General features: G+C 38.4%; 1 protein-coding gene across 4 annotated transcripts in view; it reads right to left on the bottom strand.

The window, feature by feature from the left end:
* Positions 1-27,071, bottom strand: part of tei (irregular chiasm C-roughest protein teiresias) — a 289,615-nt gene that overhangs the window by 172,731 nt on the left and 89,813 nt on the right. The window contains exon 1 of one of the 4 annotated variants that reach the window (XM_022079784.1): positions 20,799-20,830. The exons of the other annotated variants lie outside the window; for them this stretch is intronic. Within the exon in view, the coding sequence (XP_021935476.1) occupies positions 20,799-20,820 (22 nt within the window). The 5' untranslated portion in view covers positions 20,821-20,830. Of the gene's footprint in view, positions 1-20,798; positions 20,831-27,071 lie in introns of those variants that run through there. 4 annotated transcript variants of the gene reach the window in all.

Genomic DNA, 27,071 nt, shown 5'->3' with positions numbered 1-27,071 from the left:
CTTTGATGTCATGGCTAGACAGTACCGGGTAGTAAAATTTATACTAACATAAAGTTATTCACAAGGTATCATTTTTATATCAAATTTGTTAATTTCAACAGAAATTAGCAAGTTAAATACTACATTATGAGTTATTCCAGGAACGTTTAACATTACCAAACTTCAAGTTCCGATAACTGTTATTACTCAGTATTCTACAGAAAATTACCCAATCATTATTTGATAGTTGTGAACACAAAATGTGATAGCTCTACAATAAACATTATTAATAACGCCTGTTCTGATCGGAATTGTTGATAGAAGGATCATAAAATGTCGAAGAAACCACAATAAGTTCAACAAACACCGATTAGTGTGTTCAGAAGTTTGTTAACGACACACACACAATTTCAGACATGATATCACAAATCTAGCTTTCATTACTATGATACAAGACTAAACCTAATCGTCTGTAATGAAGAAATAGTCGATTCAGAAGTTTGTCACGACGAATGAATTCTTCTGTGGCGCACCTGGCTCACTAATAGTCTAAATATTTCTCTGTATTAACCTTTCGTAAATCGCAGCCCGAACAATGAAATACCAAACTCGAATTAAACTGCTGTACACGTATTCATTAATGAACTAAAACTTTTATAGGCACATAAGTTTTAGAGGAAATGCGCACATTCAGAAGCAAAATGTGTAAGACGGAGTGGATAATTAAGTTAAAATCAAGTACGTAACTACTTAGAAACTGGTACTTCGTGTTGCTGCTAAAGTCTAATCTCAACATGTCAGACACGTTCCTCGTTAGAAATTGTTGTTCCATTAAAAGGATAGATGGCGTGTCTACTTGTTGAACTCCTCTTATGCTAACGGAAATAGTCCTCGGAGAAGTGAATTCGTACCACCTAATTGCAAGACACATATCAGGGAGTACGGAAGGTGAGAAAGATTATCACACTTTGTCCAGCTGTGTGTTGCTGACAAGTAAATACTGGCACCCCAAGTCTACAGTTTTAGGAAACAACAGAGTAACAAGCAGATTGCGTTATTTCCTACACGTCTCAACACAATCGGGGGCCCATTGACCTTTTACCTGAAGACGAAAGCAGAATCCAGTTGTAGATTCATGATTGTCTAATTTAGACAATAAACGTTGCAGAGAAAATCCAGGGGGCAGTTTGTAGGCCTGCTTGATTAGTATTCAGAACCAGCGATCACGTAAAATGTATGATCGCCTGGCAGGGGTCCTCGACGGTGCAGACATCATGGCGAAACAAGAAAACAGGCAGCCAGACGGGGGAGACATACACAGAAGAAGCTTTGTTCGCAATTTGCAGATCGATAAATACGTAGTACTGGCTATACAAGACTTAGGACAGTAGCATTTCCCTTATTGCAACTTCGAAATTTCTAAAGCTCCATCATGAACCACGCAATGCATGTATTGATTCGTGCTCTAATATTACATAACAGAGAAAGTACGAGAACCAGCTCTTGTTAAAAGATGTCAAAATATACGGTATAGCAGATAATGATGACATGCAATACCGCGCTAAAGACAAACTACTGCATAGAATTTATTATACGAAGAGTTCAAAGTATACATTACTGAAAAAAATAACTTCAAAGCAATTAGAATATTGCAGGCGATCGGAACTAAGTAATAAATGCACTTCATTATAGACTCTGTTCTTGGCGCGACAGCCCAATTCGAAACCGGCTTAGGTAGTCGAGATATATCACGAAGAGACGTCGCTATTCTGACAGGGAATCGAATCAAAGACCAGAGAAACAAATGCAACTCATGAAGTTTTAACAAAACTACGCCTATATAGATTGATAAATTCGGTTATCCCAACTGAAAGCAATCATATAATTTTCATTCTTTCTTCCTGTAGAAGCCTTTTAACGCAATTTATTAACCAAAAAGCAGGATTAGTTTTGTAAAGGTGCAGTAACCATTACAGCCTGCCACTCAATTTCGCCTCTGTTTTCTATTATAAAGGAGAGCGCTTGACATTTTGGACCACTACAATCACGAGACTTCACTTTCTTATAAGAAGGAAAATCAGACCTACAGTCACCGTTTACATGACAGTAATGAATTAGCTAAACAATATACAAAGCAAATTACTTTGCTGAGAAGTTATTTTGGCTACATTACGCGAAAGCGCTGCTTCTGTGTGTCTCGAGATAATCTTGCTCGGTTAACGCCCAAGGTTCAGCACGCCATCACCTCTTACTGCTTCGAATCTGCTAATAATTTGAAACAAGGTTTATGTCTTCTATAATAAACCCAAACGAAAATAATTAATAATATAAATTCAATGACTGTGGTCTATCCCCGGCTTATTTAATGATGAATTCAATGAATAACACAGGTTGTGTAGCGACTATCGATTATGCAGCATTTGTATCTTACTGACTTTCCTAAGGTTACATTTGAACGCCATTATACTGACATACAGGAGAAGCAGGTGGTTATCTACTTATCTCATCACATAACCACCCGTTTTGGTTGCGACAGCCTATAATCAATTCTTACGGTGGATCTAATGTCGAATCGATGGCTAAGAGAAAAATACTCTTACCAACCATTGGTTATAACACATTTTCTACCGCGCACACAGTGAACTTCGGAGGCATGAATCTTTATGGTGCACACCCATGAGCGAAAGTATGTCATTCCTATTTGATATTAATCAATTAGGTACTTAAAATGTGCAGTATACAAGAATTGTCAAATAACAGTATTTTCTTCATAAATCTGTGTTAAATGTTTCGTAATTGAATCTGATATATTATAATCTGAAGTGCGAATTTTTGTTCAGTAGCTGTACAAATTTATGGCGGTATGGAAACAAAAATTAATTATTTCAGAGACATGTTTTACGTCGGTATATGTGCATTCGATACATCACGACACGTTCAAAATCTTTCGGTATAGAGACTTGTGCAAATTGTAGAATTTCGGAAACAACGCGGTCTGTGGTACAACCACTTGTTTCCATTTTGACATTCCAATGAATGATGATGCCTCTTGAACTCATTTAACAAGCACTACTTGGGCCAATAAACCGTTGTAGCCGAGAAGTCTGCAAGAGTTCGTAATCAGTGAGACATAAAGTGACCACACAGCACCGGTTAATTAAGCATTAACTGTTGTTTGCAATAACAAAGTAAGTGTATGGAGTGATCGTGTGCCATCTGTCCATTTCTTCATTCGGCCGTCCTTCTGTCAGGACACATCATTCCTACAACCATCCTATGAATTCGGATTTCGGAAGACATTTGTGTATTGGGAAATTACGTATACAATAGACGCGGTAAAATAATTTCATGACAAATTGTATAACGTTCAACTCTGAATGTACCAAATTAAATAATAATAACCACTCAAAACGGCCTAGTATTATAACAAAATTGATAACATAAAATATTAATCTCATTAAGATGTGTAACTATGAACACGTTTTCGAAAGTGGTACAGGCTTATTTACAAAGTAGCAAATAACATGTACTGCATTCTGCCATGTAATTTAGTATAAAGTCAAGGAGCATAAGATGGGAGGGGCATGGGTGAGAAGAGGTGTGCATACAGCGTTTTTGTGGGTAAACCGGGAGGAAAAAGACCAATAGACAGACTAAGACATAGGTGGGAGTATAATATTTAAATGGAAAAATATAATGGAATGGGATGGACTTGATTCATGTGCCTCTGGATATGGACCAGTGGCGGGCTCTTGTGAACAAGGTAATAAACCTTCGGGTTCCATAAAACGTTTGGGAAATTTTTGAGTGGTTAAGCGACTGTTGACTTCTCAGGAAGGACTCGGTTCCATGGAGTCAGTATGTACCTTCTTGATCAGATATATCAAGAATGTCATTTGGTCAAAGTGTCCAATAAACATTAAAATCAATAACAACTGCAGAATCACAAATGACGAAAATATGTGCAGACCACAGCCCGGACTAAATAAATTTTGATTCATATTTCGTGTGGTAATGATCATGAATGCTGTGACCCATTTTAAATTTTCAACCTGACTCGTGACATGTTCGCGGACACCACTTACGGCGGCAGAACTTGGATCGGTCATGTCTGGAACGCGTCATGCCAGTTCGTATCTGTCAAAGGACACAGCCTGGCTACATTAGTCAGCGTGACAAGTTCATCACACGCCGCATTGCGCATACCAACACCCCCCCACCCCCCGGGCTAAAAGCTTGCTTACTCTCACAAAATGCGATGTTCCCGACACGCTGACATGGCCACAAACGTCGTCCATGTGTGCAGCTTACAAATATTGCGACATGTGCTCCTTCCCTTTACTTCTTCCCACTTTATTTGAAATCCTGTTGAATTCGGTCTTCAACGAAATCTGCAACTCCATCAGAATGGCTTGAATAGATTAATTCGGGATTATTCTGGCGCCTGTAATTTTAGCACGTTAGACTGTTGAGATGTGCATTCTGGGTGACAGACTGTAAAGCCGGCCGGACGTATATTTCTACAAACAGTTTTCAGGCTACTTTCCTTTTCAAGGAAACAAAAAATCAGGCTTGTGAGGGCACTTAGTTGTCCGTGTACCCTCCTTTCAAGTCTTTAACCACCTGACTGATTTCAGTATAGACGTTTTATTTCCTTTACTGCAACATGAGGTAACAGGTAACATATCTTCGAAAGTATGTTCCGTCTGTTAAGACAATTGTACTCAATTCAGTTTGATAGAGATAAGTAATAGAATTCAATTCTGTATGAAATTGTAAAAAATAATGCACATAATTCAGATTACAAGTACAAACATGGCGACGGTGCAAAACCTTGAAATTATATCCGACATATTTCATGTATGGTGTGAAGCTTTCACGGTGGATGTCGTTAACAAAATCTTCTCGGGCCAACAGCGTCACTTGCTTAAATTCTGCCGACGTTTCGAGGGCCATCTCTGCCCTCGTTTTCAAGGCTGTCGTAAGTTCTTCCCCCCACAAAGTGATGACGACAACAGCATCATTGTTGGTCTTTGGTCTTAGCGGTGCAAAAGTGGCCCTTTAAATGGGTTTCGGTTATACAGCAGGGGCCATGTAATTATAAATGAGCATTCTACGTTCTACTCGTATTTTCATTTATATAATGGAAAGCAACGACGCAAATGTGACGGCAGTAAACATTTAGTATAAATGAAATTAAAAGTAATGAAACAGCTCAGGTAATTAACGTGGACGTTTATACCGATAAGATAAAGATTAATTCCAAAGGGACAACCTGTATTCATTACGTAAACTGCAATGGCGAAGCACCACACTTCATTAACGCAGTACTGAGTTCATGTCTGCGAACAGTTATTCGTGAGAAGTATATTCCATCAAGCACTACGACACAGATATGGAAAAGAAAACATATTTCAATACAAAAAGATCAAATCTCATTCTTGATTTGATCATAATAATATACTTCCAGAGGTACATCTTTTAATTTAAACAATTATCGTCATTCTCTTATTGGTTTATGCAATTAGGACCTTTCTTTTACCTCCGAAACACCTACAATTTATGAAGGAAGGATAGGATAAAAAGAGTATATTTTTAAATTGTCTCCCAAGAGTTACTGGTAACATTATAAGGTCATGCATGTTTTATAAATAATACAAATATTAAACTTTTATTTTATATTTCCCAAGTTTCCGTCTGACTAACAGACAGACCCAAACTTTTCATATTCTCAATCAGCTACCAATTTCAGACCAGTTCTTATACACACAAAGTGTGTATCCCTTGGGCTTACTAGCTGTTCCTGTTTGTAATACAGCCACGAGATTCAAATGCTTTCTGATTCCTCCTCCAGCCCTGTCACTTGACTTTTGGGAAACGTAAATAGGTTACACTGTAATGCAGCTGTGGCATTTGTATTACTACACACATCCGCATGGTTTGAGGACACTTATCTTCTGTGAGATCATAAAACTCCATCTGGTTTCCGCAGATAGTATTATTACTCCGTGAAACTGCAACACAACTGGTATGCTAAGTACAGAGGATCTCACCGTTGGTTAGTTAAATGCTCCAATTACGCTGAATGAAATTGTATCCCCAACGTTTGGATGAAATCACTTCAAATCCGCGGTCAACTTGTCAAAATTAATTATATATCGGCGAATTGATCAATTACAGCAAGGAGAGGCGATGAAATACAATGTAACTTTGTCAGTACGCGTGATAGCTGATTAATGTGTACATATTACACGCAAATCTATAAACTAAAAACTAAATGGAATTTTGTATGAGCAGGTATAGCTCAGTCAGTATAGTGACTAGCTATGGGCTGGACGACCGGGGTTCGATCCCCGACGGGGGCAGAGGATTTTTCCTCTAGCCTCTGCGTCCAGATCGGCTCTGGGGCCCACCCAGCCTCCTCTACAATGGGTACCGGGGTCCTTTCCCAGGGGTAAAGCCGGCCGGGGCGTGATGCTGACCACTCACCCCCATCTAGTGGCGAGGTCAAGGAAGAGAGGAGCTATACCTCCACTCACCCCAAACGCCTACATGGCGTATAGTGGGACAAACTTTACTTTTTTACTTTTTAAATGGAATTTTGTATTTCGGTCATAGGCAGGAGCAAACATTCCGAGGCACTGCCATAAAATTGAAAACGCTCAAGGATAACAAGAATATTACTTAATATACTTATATTTTCCACATTCTCGGCAAAATACCGCTCGTTAAAAAACTTACTCATTCCTGGCCATTTGGTTCCTGAAACATTAGGTTCAGTATGCTAGTGCAGATAACGTCAAATGTAAATTTTCATATTGAAATAAAACGATTGACTTCCGAGGATAAAGAAAACTGAGTAATGTGGAGCTAATAGCAGGTAATAGGCTAATGTAGCAGGTGCGGGAGGAATGAGAAACACACATTTTCCTTTACAAACCTGAATTTTTCAGAAGCGATTATTTTACACTATTGTCAATATTTGGCTGGAGAGATCAGTTACATATCCGATGTATGATTAATATATTATACTAGTGTACATGACATCACTAACACGCATGTGCACAATGCCTACCCGTAACCACTAAAAGGCCTATCTGATGGCTTCCTGTTCATCATGCTACTGCAGCCAAGTCCCTGGGGAGAATTGACAATCACGACTAGTTTAATTGCGTCGTTGATAAAGCAGAAACCACTACCACATTGGTTTACGTAAGGGATTACAAAAGAATCTGGTGTACCGATGAAACTAGTTAGGAAAATGGAATGTGCTTAAATGAAGCCTACAGCAAAGTCCATACGGGTAAAAATTCTATCTAATGCATTTGCTGTTTAGAATGGGTTGAAACGAGGAGATGGTTCATCTAAATCTTAGATAAATACATCGGAAAGAGTGAGCTGGTTCAATAACGAAATTTTATAACTTTATAGCAAAAGAATCTTGATGAAATAACTGACCATTACGTCGTCAAGAAACATTCTTTAGGGTCGACCTAGTACGCAATAAGTGAAACGTAAACTGGAGAAATTTCGTGATATTTTGTGTTTCTAAAAACTATGGTCACAAACATGTGATTAAAATTATTACTCACTTGTCTTCATCCCTCAAATCATAAATATTAGCAACGTAGACTATAAAGGATTACTGATACGCCCATACAACTATTTTAAATCATTTTAACTTCGGTCTTCATACAAGCACTCCTGCAGAAATGTAACCATGAATAATCATTGATGTATGAATATAGACTGTTAACGGAAGAATGAATTGACAGAGAGGGAGAAGGAGGTTGGGGTGGTAGGACGTCGACGTCGCTTCTTCGTAAATTGGAAACGACACACACTAATGTACGAATAGCTTGTATTTGATGTAGGTAGTACCCGGTGAACACGCGTGTGTGTGTTGCAGTATGACAGGCCTATGTAGGCAGTGGCGAGGGCAAACCGGAACAAAACATTCCGGAGCGAGGGGTCTGGTTGATGGCCTAACGTTTCAGGAGATTTGGGCATGGGGAGACAGCGAAAATGGAAAATTATTTTGTGACAAATGGAAATAATTGTGGCCAGTAGTTTAGGAAGGCAACTACAGTGACAGGAATCTGACAATACTAAAATTTATAGTCTCTCAAAGGGTCAAGATGTCGAATTTGGTCTTCTGGATTGTGACGCCGTGTGGACGTGTAAGTTCGGAGAAACATTTTGCCTCAGTTTTCAGCCCAGAAGCAATATATTCCTCCAGAACATTTGTGCCCATTTATAGTCCACATCGCAACCCAGAAACTCAGAATATTATCACCGGAATGTTCAACATGGCGAGACTCTCAAGCGTGAAAGGGTCAAAATGTTCCCTGCCTTTTATGGAACTAAAAGGCAATCTTACAAATACACAGTATATTCCCGTCGACCAAGTTTCATTACAAGTATTTACCGCGGTTACACCGCACATTGATAAGGTAATTAATTAAACACTTGCCAAGCAACGGAAATACGATGGACACAGATCATCTTTGAACCACAGAGCTAAAATATTTCGTGATATCACGGCAGGCAAGTCGGGGAGAAACAACGGTAGCATGCACCTTATTAAATTATGTTTCTATATACGTGGATGTTTGAAACTGAAACACGAAATTGTTGTGTTCTCCACCTCAAGAGGAATGTCTCTGATTAAGGCCTGGGTAACTGTCTTCAGCATCGCCTCACCATTCAGCCGTTTCTCTTCTACACTAAATGCGGTACAGGCAGATTATCTTGGTAACCAAATAAGATACGAGCGGTGATAAAGCTCTGATCCTTCGGCCACTTGTTCTCATGGTATTGCGTAAATGGCATGTCAGCAATGGCTAACGCCATCAGAAGCAGGTCTGATAATCAATGAATTCACAGTAAGGAAAGCGAGATCATTAATAATAACGGCAGATTCTAGTAATGTTTTCTAGACAACAGAATGCCTGCTCGCGCGATCTTCACGAAATTAAAGAGGCCCAGTGCTAATTAGGAAGGCAACTCTCAATATAACTTGCGCGTATAGCATTCCAAACTACATGTCGTCACAAGGGTTAAAGCACTGCTTAAACAGTGAATCTGACGGCTGCCGAATCAGTGGCTGCTGAATTATTGTTAGATGAGAATGATTAAAAAAAGAAGCAGCCCTGAGCAGTGGCTGTCTAGTTACCATCTTGAATATTTTCAGAAAATTAAGGGCTGCAATACAGACAAATGACTATGAAAACCGCACAAAGCATCAGAAACTCCCTTCCTGTAGTTTAAAGCAGATAATAACCGCGCCTTTTGCTTGTAGGGATGAGGTAAACTAATATTGGAAGAGCAAGGGGGGGGGGAAGAGGAGGCGGGAGTTTAATTTCACAAACTGAACAACAAGGATCCAAATAATTACGCGGTATTAATGTCTTTTGTGAGCTATAAGAGTTTTATAACTGAGTTTGCTACACCGTGCTTCAGCTTGGAAGAGAGAAACAAAATACAGCAACAGAGAATGTCGGAGAGTGTATCGACAGTCTGTCACTTTGTGCGTCTTCAGACCTTGAAAAGTTCTAAAGCTTTTTTTAAGATTTCTCTTTCTTTTCGGCGTCTCTCTCACTGAGAAGTACATACTGTTGTGTTTTCCCTTCAAAGCAACGTTTAAACCTCTACAAGAAAGTGGGTTGATTCACGTCTAAAGGTTCAGCCCTAACGGTGGCGAATTTTATAAGTTCAACCACGAGTCTGTTGCAAAAAACACATGAGAGGAATGGAAAGGCGTACTCCAATTTCGAGCAATACGCGTTTTAAATGTCTTCTTTGAGTTTTATACACAGCATTAGTCTCGACGTTCACATACTGAAGATAAAAGAATCGTGTAGGCCTACTCTTATTACATACAGCACTGCCTGATTACCATTTCTCCTTCTGTTTCGTTACATAATACCGTATCAAGCAGAATTTCATATACATCTGGTACAAGGTGATTAAATATCCCTGTAAACCTGTATCAACTGCGAACATTTTTATATAAAATATGAAAAAATGGATGGTACTAGTCGCGACCTATTTCAGGATACTATAACTTTTATGTTAAAAATTACGAAAGCCTTTACTTCGGCCGAAATTAGAGCATGACAGGCCTATATTCAGAATTCCAATAACACGAGTTTCCGCTCTGACAAGCTTCTCGTTATCAAAATGATGAATTTTAATAAATCTTTCTCTTCTTAATAATTACTGCAGAAATGTATGGGACGATATGAAGCGTCTGTACATCTGGTACCCTTCGGACACTAGTCTATAAGCAGCCAGACCATCCTGCCTCAGGGAACACGTCACTGGAGCAGACAAGCGGATTCCAATGACAGCTCGTCAGCTTGTTTTATTAAATAAATAAGGCTTAAAATACGAAAGCAAAATTATAAGACCTGTGAAATTTGGGCAGTAATGAAGTCTCAGACAACGTTCTTAATGAGAAATCCCAGGATTAGCTTCTAGATTTTCTTTTTTTAATTCCAGTACATCTGTCGCCATCACTGGAGAATGTACGCGTCAGTTTGGAATAGCTGTTCGGATTTCAGGACGATCACACACGTTTAAGAGACAAAGCTACTGCAGTAATCAAATGAGAATTAGAAATATATTAGAAAATTTAACCAATTTCATCCTAAAATAATAATCAGTCAGCACCCAAAGACCTAACAGGTTGTACGATTTGAGGCTTTCACAGCGGTGAGTATGAAGATTTCTGTCTTCTGGGTTGTTGCGCTGTGTAGTCTGGTCGATGTTTACCAACGTTTCTGAGGTCATACTGCCTCCGTCATCAGGACGATAAATGTGCCACATAGCGCAACAACCCAGAAGACAGAAATCTTCACCTAACAGGTTGTATACAGACTTGTACTCTTGAAACACCGGTTCGAATTTTGGCCATATTACTCACTATCCTGGACGATATTATCCGTGCATATCCATAGTCTATCTAGGCTGTACTTAAAACAGGCTGTGGATATCTCTTTGATCATATTCGCATATCATTTAACCCTACATAACTTTTGAAGCTGAAGTGGCGTCTTTAAATTCAATCTATTTAATCAGAAAGATTGGGATTTGTTATGTTGCTGACAATAAGTGTACACGGAATATCTTTATTTCATCGGACCCACTGTACTCGCCGAGTACATTAATACAATCTTAGACTAAAATTGTTTTACACATGGTTTATTATATTTCACTAAATGTCGTTAATTTCTGAAGTATTTGACAAGGAGAAATATAAAATGGGAAAGACATATCGCACTCGTATGGAAAATGAGAAATTCATAGAATATTTTCTGAATACCTCTGGGAAGATATTACTTGGGATACGAAGGAGCAGAGGATACTTCAAGAACACACAAACGTGCATTTTGTATATCGAATCATTGACAATACTAGTACAACGCAGCCTATGAATCTTTTGAATTCATGTTTAAAATAAACTTTGAATCGCGAAGGGATTCTACAGCTTTATCATATTTGATATTGTATCTTAATATAAGCCTACCAGAAAAAGTTTATGTGAGGTAGGAAGCCTGGAAAAGCTAAACAACATGTTTTTATTTATTACCCCGTTTATGGGCTCTTTGTCAGCTGCTCTTGGCAGACAGCAGACTCCATGTTAAACACTGACGTAATTTCAGCGGTGTTTAAATTCCCATGTCAAAAGCACCTGTTCAAAAAGGGTACACACTGTTCTGAAACCAAAACATTTTCTAGAACATGCGATTCTGCTATTCTTTGTCGGTGAAAATAAATGATTAATTTTGTGTGTGCGTTTATGCATGTATGCTGTTCTTTTATTCATTTATTTAGCTATACATTCTCACAATTTACATTGTCATTGTATTGTCTGTTAAACAACCGTCGAATATAACATATTAAAATTTTATTTACTATTACAACATGTAGCCATTAATTAATTACATCGTGGACTTCTAACACATTAAAATGTTTAGTATACTTCGATTTTTTGGAACACGTTTTCATATTTCAAAAACGTTAGTTTCTTAAAATAAGTTTAAAAATTACTTCATATTGAACTGAATAAGTCGGGAGAGCGCCGTTTCAAAAGAAAGAAAAATGACTTACTCATGGTCCAATGAGAAACATGAATAATGCTGGGACCATGGAGACCGAACTGATATATGTCTGACAGAATGAACATCGTTCAGCAGTGTCACAGTCTCCGTTTTGTATTCAAATTTTTACAGAGAACCCTAATCTCTTGACATAAGTTTACGTGCTTCTCTTCAGTCTTTCTAGCAAATTCTGTAATGATACGTTCATCTAGCACATGAGTGATCACTCCATATCATTCTGGGTCCATCATTCACTACCTGACTGCCTATGCTGTCAAGAGAGCCTAATCACAAACGTCTCAGAACAAAAAATAAAGCATGTATAAGCGATCGTGATACAATTTTTGAATAATAAAATCTTCTCGGACAATCAGTCGTGTTAACTGGTTACCTTATTAAACCGACGTTTCGGTAACAAACTCTGTCCCCATCTTCAGGGTTCTGATGTGACTGGATCCTCGGAAGTCGCCTGTGCGGTACGGTAACCAGTTAACGCGGCTGATTGCCCGAGAAGATTTTATTGATTGTACTCGCCGCGAAAGTCTCAAATCCTATATCAATTTTTGAATACATTTATTTTCGAATAATGTATCTTGGAGAAGACTGTCTTTTGGAGACGACAGAAGTGAGGACGAAGCCAGCAGGCACATCTAAAACTACAAGGCGCAGCAACCAAGAAGATATTTTCAAACTCGCCGTCGTTAGAACCCAGACATCGCACAATTTAATGTCTTCAAAAATAGTTTACTTGTTAATTTTTAACCATTAGTCCCTTGTGTACTGACTTAAGTAACGATTCAGAACTATCGAATTTCGTGCCTGTTTAAATTATTTCCAGAAAAAACTCTCTGAATGTGGCTTTGTATTGTCAGCATAAACGAGCTACAAGACTGAGACAAGGCGAAAGATAGAACAAGAAGAAACTAAGAGTCCTGTTCCTCCTCCACCGTGGTATTGATTTCTGACTACGGAGTGCATTTATCTTGAGAGAAGGCCTGGACATCGCTTGCTCTGTCATCCCACAGCCCATCCTCTTACTTGTAAGACGGAATCCATTTCCTAAGTAAGAAAGTATGAAGGTTGGGCTCACCCCCCCACCCCCCAGTAGGCCCCTCAATATTCAACTTTCCCCCCGGTTTGTGCTGTGCTCGAGTTCCGATATTAATGGAAGAGGGGAAGACGCTGATAGTATTTGAAGGTACAGTACGATCAATAAATTCTGGAACACAACACTCACACGCACAAAATAAACGGAAGCCGGCCTGTTAATTAAATATTTTGTAAACGGCCTCAACTGGTATTGTGAGTTCAAATTACGTTCTGGGATTCTGTATGTGTCAGCGTTTTGAGGACAGGAAAGACGTCATACATGGAGAAGTAATCATGCAATTCAGTTCTAAGGCACCCGGTATTCGGACATAGTAAAATTCAGTTGCCTAGCAAGTAATATAAAACGGAGGGATTTTTATTTCCCTGCTTTGGGAAGTCTGCATACTAGTTCTTCTCTGTGTTTAGTCTGTTGCTTCGGAATTTTCCGTCTGGTCTTTCCCTGCATCAAGCGGACGCTTCGGGACATTCCTCTGTGCCTTTTTCACTCATTCGTATGATATTAATCTCCACAGACCGACCGGAACCGACAGTCGGTCTCTTGGACCTGGGGTATCTACTCGCATTATACAAATAGGCGGGGGATAGTCGTCTTCAGCCGGCTCTTTGATTTTAAGTTTAGGTCTCTGCGGCTCATTTCACATCACAATTGCATTGAACGCACTAAGAGTTTTTATGGATCGCTCAAGCTGTCCGCAGATCCTTTTTGTAAACAACTTTCACTTAGAGGTCAATAAGTGATTTTGTAGACTGCTTCACGTCTTTAAAAATAGCAGCATTTTATAACTTGCATAACATAATAAAAGAGACAAGTAATCTGAGTGAGATTTCAGGTTATCACGGCTGTGAGTTTGAAGATAGCTGTCTTCGGGGTTGTTGCGCCGTGCAGTCTGGTAGAAGTTTACCGACGTTGCAGAGGCCCTTGCTACCTCCATCATCAGGGATGATACAGGCAGCAAAGACCTGTGAAATGTCGATCAAGATCTATCAGACTACACGGCGCAACAACCCCGAAGACAGCCATCTTCCGAGCATGAAGACTGTCTTCTGGAATGTTACACCGTGCAGTCTGGCAGAAATTTTACCGAAACTTTGGAGATGCTCACTGCTTCCATCATCGGGGCGCTTAAAGGGAATATAGAATCTTAACAGCGTATTTATACCGGCATTGCATCCTTTCGCTTAGCATACACGCCGATGGATGAGTTCCGTTACACCTAGCATGAGCAATTTAATTTCACAATTACAAACACACATTTAGTTCACGACTGTAATCTGTTTCATGTGCAAAATATTTAAGTGTTTTATACTTTTAACATTGACAGTTAATTATTATATTAGCCGCGATTTTAAATTTATTCCTTTTATCTACTGATAACTTGTTTGATATGTAATAAAATGGCCCGCTGACATAAAGAGTAAACTGGATCTGGCATGTTCTACACCATGCCTGGCCAAGTAAGAGAGACTCTTCATTTAGTAAAACACTCAGAAGTAACTTGTACTTTACCATCTACATTTTAAGCTTATTGTTACGTAATTAATTTTTAATCTTATCAAATTGTATGTAAAGTTATAGAGTCAAGTGAAAGTACACGCTTGTCTTGAAAATATAAATTTAAAGACACACCAAAACTTCATGAAAATTATGTATTTTTGTTAACATTCAATATTTATGTCATAGATAACTGGGAGAACAGTCTTGAGTACTTATGTAACGCACGCATTTTGTGTCGTCTACTTAAAATGAAAGTTTCAAATTTTCATGTTCCCACAAATTAAATATTTTATGTTCAAGAACTTTTTGTATGCAACACAAAGTATTGTAAGCCTTATAATAAATAATTAAGATTTTCTTTGGAGTAATTTCTATTGGCTTCTTTATTTCCAGAATTATATTGCTCCTAAAACTTATTACAAACTATACTTACGCTAACTTTGCTGCATAAATCTGTTGCGTGGCATGGCCTAAATGTGTACTTTCATAATTGCATACAATTTACATACTTCAAGCAAATGTCTTAATTGTTATGTCTCTTGATACTTGATCGATAGTAAAAACCTACGTACATCAGTTAAAGACAGTATTATCGGCCTAATAACACGCACATAAAACAATCGAATTAGCTGAAAACTTTTCGAGTCTTACAGGCATTCCGGCGGGTCCGGTTCTAATCGACCATTTCGCCAAAGTAACCTTACAGATACAACTATTTTCACCAAACTTGGCATACTTATTCCTTGAAAATATGATAAACATAGCGGTTCAAACTTCAAAAACGTGTCCTGAGTTAGATTCTCTGCGAAGGAATTTCATGTAGCTCGGAAACTAAGCACAATAGAAGAACGGGGACAAGTGCACAGCTGTTCGTCTCAAAGGGATCATAGAATAATATGGTGAAGCAGGGATTTGCGGTTTTGCCGAAATACGCGTGAAACGATACGACCTTGAGAAATTTAAAGACCCGTATCTGGCATACTATTGGGCCGATCTTGTCGTGAACTTTATATGATGTTACACACAAAAAATACCAAACTTATACCAACTCATACTGATCTGACTTGACATGAACTAAACTAATCTAAATTAACCTAACGTAACCCAAAGCATCCTATTATAACGTAACTTAACCCTACCTAACTAAACCACACCTGACCTATACCAACGTAACCTAACCTAACCTAACCTAAAATAACTCAACCTAACCCAACCTAACCGAAACCAAACTAACCTAAACTAACCTAACCTAACATAATCTATCCCAACACAATTTAGGGACTGAGTATTGCGACCTATACATAACCTTCACATATCCATGACCTCGAAATGATGCGTACAATGTCACTCAGATCCATACAGTTCTCTATGTACGAGCATAGCTGAGTCTCGGATGCTATGAAACAAACGAAAAATTGATGTTGAACAAGTCACCTGTTGTCGCGATTTTAGTTTAGATTTACATATTTATCGCAGGTGAACTTCAGGATACGATGTTGGATAATCGACGCCGAACATCGCGATTCCAACAGTCGCAACGCTACCACAAGACACCATTTTGGAGAAGATGGGCCAACGGAAGTCAGCTGACACGAAGTCGGAAAACAGACGCCTATCACTGCGACATCGCCAACAGACGCTATAATTAGCATAGATGAGCCTCTAGATGCCGTTGAACATGACGTTTAAGAAACGACGCCAAGCGTCACCGCCTCAAAATACAATCACAGTGGATGAGCCGAGGAAAGTCAACTGACACGGCATAAGAAAACCGACTCCCCAGAAGACGTTATATTTGACTAAAGTAAAACTCACGTAAGAACGGGGCCTCATCGCTCTGGCGTCAAATATTTCAGCCTAATTTGTGCTTACCCTTTCAGAATGTAGAGATTTTACTGCTGAAACTAGGTGGTTCGGAACCTTTTTACTTGTAGCAATTAAAATAGCATTTTAATCGGTAAGAGTGTGGCATAATCGACGCCCTTGGTTAGCGGTACATGTTGCGAGAAACAGAAAAGTACATAACTGAATACGAAGTTTAAAATAACCCCCCCCCCCACTCAAAGTGCGATGAAGTGAACCCACGCCCTTCCTACACTGGACCCTTCAGTTATGTTCAGCGTTGTAAAATAATTTGTAATTTCGAGGACATAGCCTGTTTTAACAACCTTTGCTATACTTTGAAGGAAGCATTATCTAACCAGTGATGTAATTGGTGACTTAGCAACACTAACGATGCTCTAAAAATTAAACACAAAAGATAAGGACGTATAAGACGGGAAATATGAACCGAATGTAGGATGAAGTAGGTCTACAAGCGTAGCGCATGATTTGAATACTTAATTGTTACACTGCATCGAAAGCAACGTGACTTTTCAACGAAGCCCTTAAAATTGTTTGACTGTTCATTTTAGGTTTGGAAATAATTTTCGGCTATGCTTTCGTTAAATTGATTCAGCGTGCATTGCTAGAACAGAAAACGCTATAAATAAATTACCCTACATGGTTTCCACAAGACAAACTACAATTTAGTGATCAATTTCTATGCATAGCTTATTTTCACCTAGAACAGATCCTGAGACCCGTTAATTATCGTACATAAATTCAAAGTTAAGCACATTCGCCAGATTTGTAGTTTTACTTTATCTCCGTTCACAATTTCACATGCTTATCTTTTTTTGCAACAATTTACCACCAAACGGCAACACACAAGCCGCCATGTTATTTTTCTATTTCCTACAAATTCTACTAATAATCTTTTCATAAGTTTTATATTTTCCGTATCTGTTACCACAGCACACTTTAGGGCTATATTAAGCGGCGCTGTTGCAGTTTCTAATTCAGTAGTCTGCACGGCCGCCATGTTGGAAGGAAATAAAAAACAGTTTAATGATGTTCAAAGTTTTATGACAGCTGATCATTTAGTTAAGAATTTATTAAGAGGCGTCAAACACGTGCGCTCGATTCTTTCTTTTTGTCCTTGTTAAGAAGAAAGGTCGATTAAAAGAAAACTTTAACCCAGCTTTTTAAAATAAGCTACCAGTTACCTATAATACAGGCTATAACGAAATAAGGTATACAATTATAAAAACTTATTGTGGCCAAACGAATAGTAATATCGTAACTTCTCAGAGAACATTTGCTAACACTTCAAGATTTCTACAAGTGTTTAATATGGCTGCCACTTGTCATGTTGCAGACATCCAGACTATATTCTAATTCATCCCATAGTCTGTCCAAGAGATATCTATCAGAGCTGTTTAGTTAATCAAAACATAGCTTATTACTTTAGACTGTTTAGCAATGGTAAACATCTTCCTGTGTGCTCTTTGGCATTTCCACTTCCGCTTTCATCTAATTACAGCACTAACCACAACACTCTAAGCATGCCCAGGACGACTGGATATTGGTTCCGGGTGGCAGCGCCGTCTGCTACAACCTGTCCTTTTACTCACAGGATAAAGTGAAACTGGGTCGTTAAATTAATAAAGGAAAGAAATTACGTTTAAAACCGTTAAGTCTTCTTAACAAAGTTAGTTTTAATTTTGTTTATCGTAGTTATCGTATTTTAATCAATGGCATGAAGATTATTTCTTAAGACATTTTTATTAATTATTAAGTAACTACTTCTGAGTGTAATTCTGTATTGCACGACGTTCTTTTCCAAATATCTTTTCTAGAAAGAAGACTGGCCCAACTCCATAACAAACCACAGTTAAAAATGACATCGAGCAGACGGTAAGAGGTAATGGAATTACTGTTTCTGTAACTCCATGGAACTATTTTTTCCTTTGCGTCACAAACATGGCGAGTATACACGTCGAGAACAAAGCTGGGCAGCTAGTGCAAGGTTACCGCGCAGCATAAAGAGACATTCACTTACCAAGTCGTTTGTTTCAGTACGGAATCAGACTTGTAATCTCGTATTGGCTTCCCTTCTATCCTTATTGATCGACTTACTGAAACTGGGTTCTACCTGAGTTTCTGCAACCAAGAACCCTAATGTCGATTGTGATCTTTCAGAAGGTATAAACCTTTTAGGGGGAACAGGGGTAAAAACCTAGATCACACAGTGTCTCAACCCAGGTGACTAAAACTGACATTTTCTCTACCACCATAAAGTAAAATGCAATAAGTCTGAGGTTATCATTATTTACATTTGTAAAATGTTACGAACTTGCTTTTTTCCATAAAAATGTTTTATAATTATTATATTTCAGAAACGTAAGCAACTCTCAAGAACACGCTATAAAATTTATCCTACAGATTGATTAAAGTATTAAGTACGTGTGTAATATAAAAAACTGAATGACTACTTCCAGCAAAAATGCGTTGCAACAAATAATAATCGACATATTACTGTACAAAGAAACTTCTTCTCGGCTACTTCTTTATCAAATAAATCTGAATTAAGCAAATAAGACTTCTACCGCAGAGACGCGTTTATAAATGTTCAATATCCTGGGATAAGATACTGAATGACATAAATGTTACAAAGTAGATACTATTCCGCTGAGAGCTTCCATTCTTGTGGTTTTCTAGAAGTAAAGAGAAGAATGCTAATCGGACTGTATTTCTGCGAACTTACGTGCCGTCGTGTATAAATAAGACCCGTACAAAGAGGGACGACGCACTTCGTAACCTAAAATACGGAGGAGATATTAAAGTCAAAAGCTTCAATATTGAAAGTCGGAAAACGAATGATATTTTGAGTCTCCCGTTTTCATACCACCAACTTTCTTGTACTTCTCCTTTGCCGACAAAGAAATGAACTCATATTACATTTCTAATTAATAATTAATCATCTTGTCATGTTCCACTATACGTCGCTGGAATCTACAATCGTATTATAAACACAATTCATTTTGTTGGAGAATAATTATTTGAGTCTGCTTATTATATAAATTTAGTGTGAGATCAAATTCTAAAATCTAGATCACTAGAAAAGTTGCATGGGTTTGAATACCAGTAAAATTCAATATTATTTTAGACCTGGCATCAATAAAATCAAAACATACAAAAAAAGTTAGAGTTCAGTTCTCATAGCAATTATAAGTCCATAAATGCGGCATGATTTCGAACTCAGGAACACTTTCTTTCTGTTCATGTGTGACTAGAGGTTTACACGGCGAAACCACGCAGAAAACCAACTCAATTTTTCACTTTCTTCTTATTTGTGTGAATATTTCGGACCCGCTAAACGACAAACCAGAGGAACATGGCAGAAAACAGGCGTGTTTGCTTTCGTGAAATTGTTACAAGGAGAAAAAGCTAGCCCTAAGCAACTGAATTTTCAGTACGAGTCAATGAATTCTGAAAAAAGTACGAGAAAATTTTATACTGCAAATCATGAGTGTGAAGGAAAAATAACAGAGGACAGAAATATGTATTTCATCAGTTTGTTCCATAAAGTAACTTACAATGAAATTGTTTAATCTCTAATATCAGCCAATAGATGTCTCGAAATATATTTATTTAAATATTATATAAACCGTAAGACAGAGACAAAAAGAAGAAAGACAAAATAATATTAATGATAAATGTATTTTGATAATAAAATCGAGGTTGTTGTATTTAACGTTCTACGTGCTTTTATAATGCTCTCTCACACCAAAAATTAAAATGTTACTTAAAAATCTAAATTTTTACTTCCACAGATATGGGAACGACCGATCTGCGTATATGAGTTTAAAATATATAATAAACATATAAATATATGAAAATGCATACCGATCATCACTCTTAATCGTTTTGCAGGGTAAATGCAGTTAGATACACTACATTAGAGACATGCATAAATTACGTTTTACAAGTCTATTAATCCCACTGATATTGTAACTTGATAACATGAAGTATGTTTACACTTTCAGAGGCACGTTACTCAATTTTCAGCATATCATATGTAACAGGTTAGTGCAAGAAGTTAAAGAGCAGAACTAGCTAACTAACTAACTAACTTACTAACTAGGTAGTTTACGGAACCAGAAGGTACATTAAATAATTAACCAAAGAATATCATGAAGATTGGACTTGGAATATACTAATCTACAAAGTCCCAGGCTAGTTATGCTGTTACACAATGCGTACTTACGCAATTCCTTAAAACTCACACTTGATATGACGATATTCCATCGGTACTTACCTGAAATGAGAAAAGGATATAAATTAGAACACTTTTTGTAAAAAAAAAAATTGAACCACAGAGTTGCGGGAATACAAGAACTGAAGTCTGTTCAGACCGGCCCGCCACTAGATTCTGTGGTGAGCGTGATGAATCCAGTCCACGGAGCATGCATGGGTTGTAAAAAATGCAACAAGATTTCAGTCTGAAAACCTTAAAAAAAACAGACAACTTATGAGGCATAAGAATATACGGGAGGTTTATGTTACTCTCCTATATTCATTTGTCTTAAGTAAATGGGATGAGGAGATGTGTCCTGAGCATTTTACCCTCCTTTAATCGTCCTAATATTATATGTTGTACAGCACAAAATATTAATCTTCTCATTACGCTTCTTTTCCAGCCTTCCGTTAGGCTTCTTACATACAGTTATTATCATGAAGATTTCTGTCTTCTGGGTTGTTGCGCTGTATAGTCTGGTAGATGTTCACCAACGTTTCAGAGGTCATACTGCCTCCATCATCAGGGCGATGTGTATGAAGATTTCTGTCTTCTGGGTTGTTGCGCTGTGTAGTCTGGTAGATGTTCACCAACGTTTCAGAGGTCATACTGCCTCCGTCATCAGAGCGATTCAGACTACACAGCGCAACAACCCAGAAGACAGAAATCTTCAGGATAATATCTGTGAAAACCTCAAATCATACAGATATTATCCTGGGAGATTGTTTTCAAACACCCTCCATCTGTTATCTACGTAACATGAGCAGACCAACAGGATGTGAGGTTCTCAAGGCGCTACAACCCAGAAGCAAAACATATGTGTGAGTCAACCATTCTATTGGTATTGCTCTAACCAACCCAGCTCCGATTTTTATCGTATTCGTAAGGACTGAACGTAAGTGTTCACAAAACTTCCAACCTAATCACAATACTAATATGGAATCAAGAAACATTACGAGCATGAATGTGTGTTCCATTGAAGCAAGTCCTGTAACCTACAAAATTGGGATATAAATTTTGTACATGCAATTTTGATATCAATTGACCGTAATTTAATGTATTTTAACATTGTAAGAACATTTTCTTAGCATTTGAACAGTTTAATTGTGACGAAAATAAAATGAAATGGCAATTGCACTAGCCAAGAAGGACGTTTACAGATAAAATAAAAGTGTTACGTTTCGATGGTTCCACATATAAACCCATAAATAAGTCTTTGGTTCCAGTGAATACCAAAAATTGTATCTGTGGTGTAATATTAGACGCGAACATTGTGAGGATATCCTACACAGACTGATTAATAGCATTACCTTACTCCGCAGTATATCAAACAGACCATTGCACCGGATTTGTGTCCACATCACAGCCCCTCCCCCTCCCCTCCCTCCGGTCTGACTAGGATATGATTTCGGTGGGATTTGTGACGTAAAAGCTGTACATGTGTCGGCAACCTCGGGGCTATACCAGTATCCTTCCATAACTACAACCACGAGCAATATCTCAGTCATTAAATGAAATTAATAGAGCAGACAGTTACATCAAATAACGTGTTATTATATAGAATATCAAGCGTGGTTTCCTCCTTTCTCATATATTCTTTGATGTTGACAGTCTGATGAACTTCTGAAGTGGAAATATAGCAGCGCTACTGAAAAGGAATTGTGAAATCCTTTATAGAGAATTATTACACACGTGTTAAGATTACTTCCATTTCAAATGTACAGCGACATTCGAATTATTGTTACATCCGATGACAATATCATATATGAAAAAAAAACTACGATCACATATTGAACTGTGTAATTCAAGAAGCCTGGAAATATGTTTTCAGTACACTGGCAGATTACCCAAACTATGGAAACAACTGTTCCACTGGTATTCTTAAAGGTTACTTTGCGGATTTCGTGATAACGTCGAACGAAACTTCGTAGTGTTTCGTAATCTGGAATATTATTTCGGAATAAAATTGCATTCAAGACGAAATTACGAGGAGGTTAAATTCGGGGATGACTGCTGCCTGCCAAGGAGTTCAGAATATTTTGACTTCATCTACCCATTGTTTCGTATGGACGTGAGGCAGTCAGGAATGTGTGAAACTTGAGCACAGATTAAAGGGTGCTTGATACGAGATGCAGAGGAGAATGTCTGGACCTAAGAGGGACGAAGTTATAGGAAGATGATAAAAATTCATAGTGAGGAGCTCCATACTTTGTAGGTCTAGGTCTTCAACGATAACATCAAGCAGAACGAGATCAGCGGGACATGTACCACGCATGAGTTGATGAGAAATGTGCACAAAATTTCGGTTGGAAGGACTGAAGGGAAGAGACCACTCGGGAGACCTAAACATAGATGAGAAGATAATACTGCCATGGATATTTGGAAAATAGATTCAGAGTATGCGAAATGCGATCGTATAGCTCAGGATAGGGAAAGTTACGGAAATGAACCTTCGAGTTCCTCAAAGCCGACGGACTTCATTAGAGAGCGACTATCATTTCCGTGATGACGGAGGCAGTAGGAACCTCTGAAACGTCGAAAATTTCCACAAGGCTACACGGCACAACAATCAAGACGACAGCCATGTTCTTCCTTTAAGTTCACTCGTTATTTAAAAATGTGTATATCAAGCTGACATATCAGAATAATGGTGGAAATTTTGAAAGAAATTTTGGTTAACGGGATTAAAGGACCACTGCATCACCTCCCCAACTTCCACAGTTAAATGCTTTGCTATCAGAATAACCACAGCGCATTTTAAATTCACGGATATTAGATACATACACGAAACAGACCGTGACATAACTTTTTTTGTGAACAAGAGACGTGGCTTTATCATGCTTAATGTAATTCGAAAGCATTGTTCACAACAAAACCAGACATGTTACACAGGACAGCACTGACGCTGAAGAACGTAATGCATGCAGGAGACAGGGTAGAAAGGGGGGGGGGGGGACTCAGAGGGTTCGTAAAAACAGATCGGTCACTCCCAATGTTCAATCGCAATGAGATATGTCAAGTAGAGGCAATTCGTTAATGAGCGGGGTTTTCAGTGACTAGAATAGCAATGCTACGGATAACATCAGCGCGAGATTTTGAGAACGCTGACATGGAGAGGCGGGCGGGCGAGCGAGCGGACGGACGGACGGACGCTCGTTCATCACAGAGCACTGATTTGCATAGAATGTTACCACATATTGTATTAATGTAAATATGAAACGAATTTAAAGCTCTTTTGTTTGTTGCCGATAATAGTACCCAGTATTGTACACACCAATACATATTTATTGGCCACAGAAAATGTTTTTATCACTCCCAATGCCTCATAGTAGATTTAATACATAAAATACACTGGGCAAAATTGCTCTAAATAACTCAAAAGTATATTTGACAGATGTCAGATCAAAGTAGCGTAAAACTGTGGAGTAATTATCAAAACAAGAAACACTAAGAAACTCATTGATTTTAATACTTTCAGAAATTATAAAATACTGAAGACAGGAACCGCAGAACAAATGAAAATGTCGATGTTGCATTTCTCGGTTGCAACTACACACAGGCTCGTAGTCAGTCACCGCTGGAACACTCTGCCTCAATCCAGGGCTGAAGGTGGCCTGCTTTAAGCTATAGCAATTTTACCCCCGATACCGATTCAATAGTAGATTATGTGTATCGCGGGTCAGGTTCGGACGGAGTGGCGTAAATAAAAGTCCATGAACCTGCCCGGAATAGAACCCCGGCCATCAAACCCATACAGAATCGTTATTCTGACTGAGATTTGCTGGCTGGTGCAGCACCTTAAAATATCCGACGATCGGCATTTTCTACGCCCAACCAGATTCGTTATTCAAAATTATTTTAGTTAATTGTTTGTTTGTCATCAGTCTTTCGACTGTTTTGATGTGGTCCTCCATTTTCTCCTATCTTGCGCCAATCTCTTTATTTCCACGTATTTTTACAGCCCACATCCTCAAAAATCTGCGTCACATATTCCAATCATTGTCTCCCCCTACAATTCTTCCCTTCAACTGTTCCTTCCATTACGAAATTAACCAATCCTGGGTGCCTCAGAATGTGTCCCACCATCCTATCTCTTTTTCTCGTAAGATTTTTCCATAGACTTCTTCCTTCGCCTATCCCGTCTAAGACCAGCTCATTTCGTACTTTATCATATCATTCGTAAAATAAATGAGCAACTTCTTACCGCTGAGACAACCGGTAACAAAAGTTTACGTCGCAATGGCACAAAAAGTTATTTCTTCCATACTTCTTTATATAGTTCAGATAAAGATTAGGACAACATTATTGCTGGATATTTCCTAATAATTTTCTCTGTATGTCGAATTATTTTACGTAATCCAAAGGGAATTTTCAACATTTTATACCACATATTATACACGTTGTTGCGAGACAGAACATGTCTTCAAGTTGTTATACTAAGTTGTGGGAAGTGCTTAGTTCAGCCCTAAAGGGGTGTAACAAAACTGCGGACAGATACACAGGAAGGCACTTGGAAGAGCAGCAGTGGTCAGGACGACGTAACAAAGTGTCGGGCTTCGTGAAGCGCTCCTCCACTCAAGACGTAAGGACAGAGCACTCAAAGAAAGTGTTGTCTGTCCTCTGCGACAACGTTAGTCACATGGCCAGTGGCGTGCAGGCTTAGGAAATTCATAGCCTGCATTTTACTGCTGCTGAAGTTTAAGAATTATATACTGTACTGTTACACTGTCGATGTACGAGAACAACTGATCCCATGAAGAATCTATCTTGAGATTCTGACAGTCTCTCATCTGGGTAGGAAATTTCTCGTCTGCTACGGGACTAGAAGCTTCATAACCTTGTTCATAACAGCCGTCACTGAAGCCTATCCTGGGTGAATCAAGCCCATTTCATACCCTTACATGCTACGTCATCAATTGTAATATTTCTCTAGTTTGTGCCTCCAGATCACCCAAGTGACCGATTCGCTTCAGATTTTTTCAGCACCCGTGCTAAATAGTTCCTTTCTCGTAATCCGCGACTTGATAGCTCCAGCTAATAATGAGTGGTGAAGAATACAAATTACGAAATTCCGCCTCTGTAGGAAAATTCCTTCACCTTCATGTTACCGACTATATCTGAAGTAAAAAAATTCTACTCAGCATTTTGTATATTTTAAACTGTTTTAGTCAAAGTACATAAAACACGTAAATGTGGTAATCGAGCACTGAAACATACGTGTCTATTCGCATGTGAGTTTTAAGTCTAATACCTCGCAACAAACCCCCCCCCCCCTCCCAATGACCGCTACACATATCCTTTCCTAATAATAATAATAATTGTATAATTTTACTCTTGGTATTTACTTGTATTTGAACAAGTCGATTTAAAAAGAGAAAATATGGAAAAGGAATTTTAACACGAAATCCAGCAAAGTCTTCCTGAAGAAGTACGACGAATTCCAGGCATAGACGCAAACTTTAATCATCTCACAGCAATCCAGTTGTTCCGATACGCCAGCTGACGTCACTCGTATCTGTCAGGCTGTCAATCTGCCGGAATCCTGACATTCTATCAGTTTACTGTCAGTCACACTCTTAGAACATGATGAGTTAAATCAATTTCTAAATTTCCTAAACTAGCTTTCCATGTTTCAGTGTCAAACTAGTATTTACTCAGATAACTAATGATTTACAAGAAATGGATGAAATTTCAACAATACGGAAATAAGCACTCCACGCCCTGCCACAACTAATATGCGTTGGTTCCTGGGTTTTATGTGCATTCGTAACGGGATATGCATTTCACACATTCATATGGTGTCAGTATGTTCCCCAGACCTTAGGAATCTACCCTCAGGTTCATCCAAATCCATTCCATTCAATACCGTTTCATAGATAAACCAGTCATTTGCAAGATCACAGTAGTTTCTTTATGGTGATTCAGCCATATTTTTAGTAATAAAATAACATGCCCAGACCAGTTCTGTGGCCCAACCAGCTACAGGTTACCAACATTTTCCCCAAGTTTTAAAGAAGCTGGGGCGTGAAGCTGACCACTCACCTGCATCGAGTGCCAAGGCTACGAATTATTATGGCCATTCCCCGTAAATCTCCACGACAAGATACTAAATAGAGCACCAGGGACTTTACCCAAATCTTTACAGTGCAGTTCATAACATGTGATTTTATGTGTCATCATCTCAAATATTGTTACACAGTGCAAAATACACATAAAGTAAAAAAGGAAAGAAAACTCCCACATGAAAATTGTATCTGCAAAG

Source organism: Zootermopsis nevadensis, unplaced genomic scaffold, assembly GCF_977971745.1.
Source record: "Zootermopsis nevadensis isolate Lab colony 2312 unplaced genomic scaffold, Znev_1.0 Znev_ptg000004l, whole genome shotgun sequence".
Classification (NCBI taxonomy): domain Eukaryota; kingdom Metazoa; phylum Arthropoda; class Insecta; order Blattodea; family Termopsidae; genus Zootermopsis; species Zootermopsis nevadensis.
This window is presented reverse-complemented; position numbering and strand designations above follow the sequence as displayed.